Source organism: Nicotiana sylvestris, chromosome 3 (genome assembly GCF_000393655.2).
Source record: "Nicotiana sylvestris chromosome 3, ASM39365v2, whole genome shotgun sequence".
In the NCBI taxonomy this organism is placed as follows: Eukaryota; Viridiplantae; Streptophyta; class Magnoliopsida; order Solanales; family Solanaceae; genus Nicotiana; species Nicotiana sylvestris.
The window spans coordinates 165446421-165452420 of record NC_091059.1 but is presented as its reverse complement, the minus strand read 5'-3'; the positions used below and the strand labels follow the sequence as shown (position 1 = coordinate 165452420).

Below are 6000 nucleotides of genomic sequence, written 5' to 3'. Positions count from 1 at the left end.
TAGAAAATGTACCAGTAGTGAGAGAATTTTCTGATATATTTCCTGAGGATTTACCAGGATTGCCTCCAATACAAGAAATAGACTTTGGTATTGATTTGCTACCTGAAACACAACCCATATCGATACCCCCATATCGAATGGCACCATCATAGTTAAGGGAGCTAAAGCAATAGTTACAAGATTTGTTAGATAAGGGTTTTATTAGACCTAGCGTATCACCATGGAGTGCACCAGTACTGTTCGTAAAGAAGAAAGACGGATCTCTGAGATTGTCCATTGATTACATGTAGTTGAACAAGATAACAATACGCAATAAATATCCTTTGCCTCGTATAGATGACATGTTTGATCAGTTACAAGGAGCTGCCCACTTTTCAAAGATTAACCTCCGTTCTGGTTATCATCAACTTAGAATCAAAGACGAAGATATTTCTAAGACTGCCTTCAGAACTCGATATGGGCACTATGAGTTCCTTGTGATGCCTTTCGGATTGACAAATGCTCCAGCTATATTCATGGATTTAATGAATAGGGTGTTCAAGCCGTTTCTAGATAGATTTGTAATAGTATTTATTAATGATATCCTAATATATTCTTGTAGCCAAAGAGAACACAAGAATCATCTCAGGACTGTGTTGCAGAAATTGCAAGAACATCGGCTTTATGCTAAGTTCTCAAAGTGTGAATTCTGGCTAGACTCGGTAGCATTTTTGGGGAATGTTGTATCCAAAGATGGAATTATGATAGATCCTAAGAAGACTGAAGATGTGCAGAAATGGCCTAGACCTACTTCTCCTACAGAGATCCGCAACTTTTTAGGCTTAGCAGACTATTACAGGTGTTTTGTGCAGGATTTCTTCAAAATAGCAGCGCCACTGACCAAGCTAACACAGAAAAATACAAAGTTTCAATGGACAAAGGAATGTGAGCAGAGTTTTCAGAAACTCAAAACGTGTCTGACAACTGCACCAATATTAGCATTGCCATTAGGTTCTGGAGGATTTACAATATTTTGTGACGCTTCGAGGGTGGGATTAGGATGTGTTCTCATGCAAAATGGCCGCGTTAATGCTTATGCTTCGAGACAATTGAAAAAGCATGAGCAAAACTACCCTACACATGATTTGGAGATGGCTGCAGTGGTATTTGCTCTAAAAATTTGGAGACATTATCTATATGGCGAAACTTGTGAGATTTATACTGACCATAAAAGTCTGAAGTATATCTTTCAGCAAAGAGATCTAAATCTTCGGCAGCGTTGTTGGATGGAACTACTCAGAGACTATGATTGTTCTATTTTGTATCATCCTGGAAAAGCCAATGTGGTGGCTGATGCATTAAGCAGAAAATCTATGGGGAGTTTGGCACATATAGCTCCTGCAAAGAGACTTTTGGCCAAAGAAATTCAGATACTAGAAGATGCAGGTATCAGATTTATAGTCAAAAATTTAGAGGCATTGTTGGCTTGTGCTCAGGCTAAGTCTTCATTAGTTGAGCGCATTAAGGCCACCCAATATGAGGATGAACGATTATGTAAATACAGAGATGAGGCCTTAGCTGGTAAAATCAAGGATATGATTGTTGAAAGTGATGGTGTTCTTCGAATGGGTGACAGGCTATGTGTAGCAGACGTAGATGGGTTGAGACATGCTATTCTTGAAGAAGCTCACAACTCGAAATACACTATACATCCTGGATCTACAAAAATGTACCATGGCCTGAAGCAATTCTATTGGTGGGAAGGTATGAAGAAAGATGTTGCTAACTTTGTTTCTAGTTGTTTGACTTGTCAGCAGGTCAAGGCTGAGCATCAGTGACCCGCAGGACTACTACAACAAATTGAGATTCCAGAGTGGAAATGGGGAAGAATTACTATGAATTTTGTCACCGGGATACCACGAACCCTTAGAGGTTATGACTCGGTATGGATGATTGTAGATCGACTAACGAAATCAACACACTTTTTACCGGTGAAGACTACATATGGTGGAGTCAGGTATGCACAGATATTTATGAATGAAATTGTCCGACTTCACGGAGTTCCAATATCCATCATCTCTGATAGAGGATCACAATTTACCCTACGTTTTTGGAAATCTTTTCAAGAAGCATTGGGTACACGAGTAGATCTTAGTACTGCATTTCATCCACAGACAGACGGGCAGTCTGAACATACTCTACAGATCTTGGAGGATATGTTGAGAGCTTGCATTATTGAGTTTGGAGGTAGTTGGAATGCTTATCTACCTTTCGCTGAATTTGCTTACAACAATAGCTTCCAGTCCAGTATTCAAATGGCACTGTATGAAGCATTGTATGGTAGAAGATGTCGTTCTCCTATCGGATGGTTTGAAGCTGGTGAGACTAACTTATTGGGACCTGACTTAGTACAAGAAGCTATGGACAAAGTCCAGTTGATCAGACAGGGATTGCTCACAGCTCAAAGTAGACAAAAGTATTATGCTGATAAGAGAATAAGAGATTTAGTGTTCACAATTGGGGACAAAGTGTTCCTATGAGTCTCCCCTAGGAAAGGTGTAATGTGGTTTAGGAAAAGAGGCAAGTTGAGCCCCAGGTTTATAGGACCATATGAGATAGTAGACCGAATGGGAGCGGTGGCTTATCGTTTGGCTCTTCCTCCTGAGTTATCCTTTATTCATCCACTGTTTCATGTCTCAATGCTAAGAAAATGTATATCAGACTCATCTCAGGTGATTGAAGTACCTGCTATACTGCTTGATGAGAAGTTATCTTACGAGGAAGAATCGATGGCTATTGTTAATAGGCAAGTAAGAAAGCTACGGTCAAAAGAAATTGAGTTCGTAAAAGTCTTATGGCAAAATCATACAGTTGAAGAAGCTACTTGGGAAATAGAGAATACTATGCGAGTCAAGTACCCCCATTTATTTCAGTCTACAGGTACGTGCTTGAGTTAAATTCGGGGACCGAATTTCATAAGGAGGGGAGGATGTAATACTCTATATTTTAATAAGGGTATATTGGTCATTAGCAAAATAATAATAATAATAATAATAATAATAATAATAATAAAATAACTACAAATAAAACAAGAAAACAATGAAACAAAATAAAAAGGAGATAGAATACAAGTGGGCTTAGCCCATGTCGTGACAAATAAACAAAAAAAAGGAAAAAAGAAGAAGAAAGAGATAGTATGTAAATGGGCCTTAACCCATCTGCCAAGTGATAGGGCAGTAGGAGGAAATGACACAAAAGCTAAAGGGATTTTGGGGAAGGAAACACATAACACATATATTGGATTGAAGCAGAGGCTAAGGAAAAAGAAAATCTTTCTACCAGAGAAGGAAACTTTAGAATCAGTTAATTCAAAGTTGAAAACCAATATCGTGATTCTTGATTCAAGGGATTTCCTGTGCATCCTTGGATTTCTTTCTCTGGAGAAGAACAAGGTAAAAATCGAATTTGTTCTATACCAAGCCTATGAACATTTATTGTTTCTTTAACTAAGGGCAAAAACAAGAAAATGGAACTTAATTTATTCTATATAGCAGTTACGAATTTTTATTAGATGAATAAATATTCCATAATTATAACAAAAACTGTAGTGTAAGGATATTAAGTATTTGTAAACATTATGTGGAAAAAAAAACAAGATTCAAATAAAAATATAAGAACAAATGGAGAACTATAGTTTCTATCTAATTAAGTACTAGTAAATTGCTTAGCAGAGAATCATATTTCAGAGGTATGAAAACAGAAAATTAATTAAAGGTGACATGCATGGACCAATTATGTTGGTAATTCACGAAATTAATACATAGATTGAATTTTGTTACAAGTAGGTAGTTGATGAAATTGAACGAAGTGTTCGAGGTGACGCGTTTGGTATTCCGGCACGAGTACTGTGAGTACTAATCTTACCGCAATTTGTGTTGATTTGCACATGATTTTTCATATGAATATGTTACCAATTATTTTGAGTTGCATATGGGACAAGTCTTTTACTTGATATGATGCTGAAATAGTTATTTGAGATGATTACCGTAGTTTTAAATATTCTTGTTGTCACTAGATATGTTTTGCCATTACTTGAATTTATTGTTATCGAAATGAAATTACATGATTTGATAAGAACTGAAATGCCCTATATTGTTTTGAAATTCCTATGAGTATATATGGATACAGAGACAGGTATAAATGGGAGTAGACTTTGAAGGATCCTGTAGCTAACGGCGGGTTCGTTAGACCTGGTGCACCTTGTATTTACCGATTATAGAGTATAGTTATATCCCTCGCTAGTGGAAAGGTAGAACTAGTATACCGTTACCGATTTCCCTCGAGTAGGGACTACCGTTATATATGACTTCTTCCAAAGAAGTCCACAGTTATACCGATTATATGATCCGTTCATTGAAACCTCCCAAAATATGAATATTGATATTATACAGTGGTTACCGAGCTTATTACTGAATTGTATTTGTATTATACTATAAGAAAAGTATGATGAGACTGAAAATTATTTATTGTTTCTGAAAGGGCATTTTTATGTTGTTTTCTGTTTGATATACTAGCATGTTTTTGACTTGTCCCCAAATTAAAAACGGTTGTGGTTAAGTATTATTATTCACTGAGCTAGCGACTCATTCCCTGCTAATTTTTTTTACAGAGACAACAGTTGACGCAGGCGAGAATTTCATTAGTTAGAGCGCACAGGTTGAGAATTCTTGGTGAGCCTCACACTCGTTTGCGTGGGGGGAGATTTTTATCAAATGTTATGGTCTTTTCTTTGAATTCTTAGAGTCGCTCCATATTCATTCTTTTAGTGTCATGAGTATTATTTTGCTATTGGTCTTATGTTGAGTATCGTTCTTTATTATCAAAGTCGGAGATAAATTAATATTTCTGGTTGTTAGTGGGTTGATTAGTAATGGTGAAGACTATTTTGGTTAATTGATAAGTTTTCGATTGTTTGGTTTGATATTAGGATGGTTGATTGTTAATTTTGAGACAGGAAAAAAAATTTGATAGTCCAAAAACAGAGGAAACTCTGTCCGATTTTCTGTAAAATACCGATGAGGCTTACTTAGGAGCACTTGCTCCTAAGCGTCGGTCACGATCCTAAATTGGGTCGTGACACCTCCACAGTCCACAACCCAATAAACCGAGTGCCCTTCAGGCATAAATTCTCAAATTAACGATATCACCACAATCTTCATACTTGGTTTAATTCTTCAATCAATCAAGTAACTACATGCCACACTTATACAATCTTCCTGTGGGGCACGCTCCCACGACTTTTCGTAACAGATAATAAGTTTGCACATACATACCACCAGCCGCACTAATGCTGAAAAGTGATCAAGAATCCATAACCAAGATGCAAAGCCTTTTTCACAAAACACCGATCTCAGGTGACACTGAAGACAATGCCAGCTTACTCTAAATATTCGAATCCCTTTCCTGCTCATTCGAGTTCGTGACATCCTTGTCAACACCGAACCGCAACCTTGATCCTCACTTTCAAATTTCATACCACTCACTGCACCTAACATGCCAATATGCGATTGTACAAGATTTTCATCATAACTCCGGAACCACTAATAGATTAATACTTCATCATATAGAAACTTTTCACTTAACTAATTTTAGGAGAACTATAGCAACGCACAAGTGAACTCTCATAACCGTAGAATATGCAAATCTTCAAGTAGTGGTCTAAGCCACTATAGCCCTTCCGGGATCCGCTTACACATAACATGCCATAATACTAGAATACTTCCGAATAAAATCAATTATTGCGGCCGACAAGCCTAACACGTACCATCACAAATCACTTGCATAACTTAATCACGCTGAAGGAACTGATCAATACCACTAGTATGCCAATTCAACCATGGCTAACCAATCCCAACCTCTTCCAATTTATCCTTAATTGCCTTAGAATACTAATAACTTCATTCCACACATAACGCACTCAACCCGTATTCATCCCGAGTGGCCTTGTAACACGAAACCATG

At 37.2% G+C, this 6000-nt stretch overlaps 1 protein-coding gene across 1 annotated transcript; it reads left to right on the top strand.

Moving 5' to 3' along the window:
* The first annotated feature begins 2606 nt into the window (after window positions 1-2606).
* Window positions 2607-4686, top strand: LOC138888299 (uncharacterized). Its single transcript, XM_070170145.1, has 2 exons — window positions 2607-2919; window positions 4649-4686. Exons 1-2 carry the CDS (start codon window positions 2607-2609, stop codon window positions 4684-4686), a joined length of 351 nt encoding a protein of 116 aa, XP_070026246.1.
* Window positions 4687-6000: the final 1314 nt, after the last annotated feature.

Excerpts from the sequence above, each read along its gene's own strand:
- LOC138888299 (XM_070170145.1), top strand. The coding sequence starts at position 2,607 with ATGGGAGCGGTGGCTTATCGTTTGGCTCTTCCTCCTGAGTTATCCTTT. Across the intron at positions 2,920-4,648 it reads CCATTTATTTCAGTCTACAG|AGACAACAGTTGACGCAGGC; the intron begins GTACGTGCTTGA and ends TTTTTTTTACAG.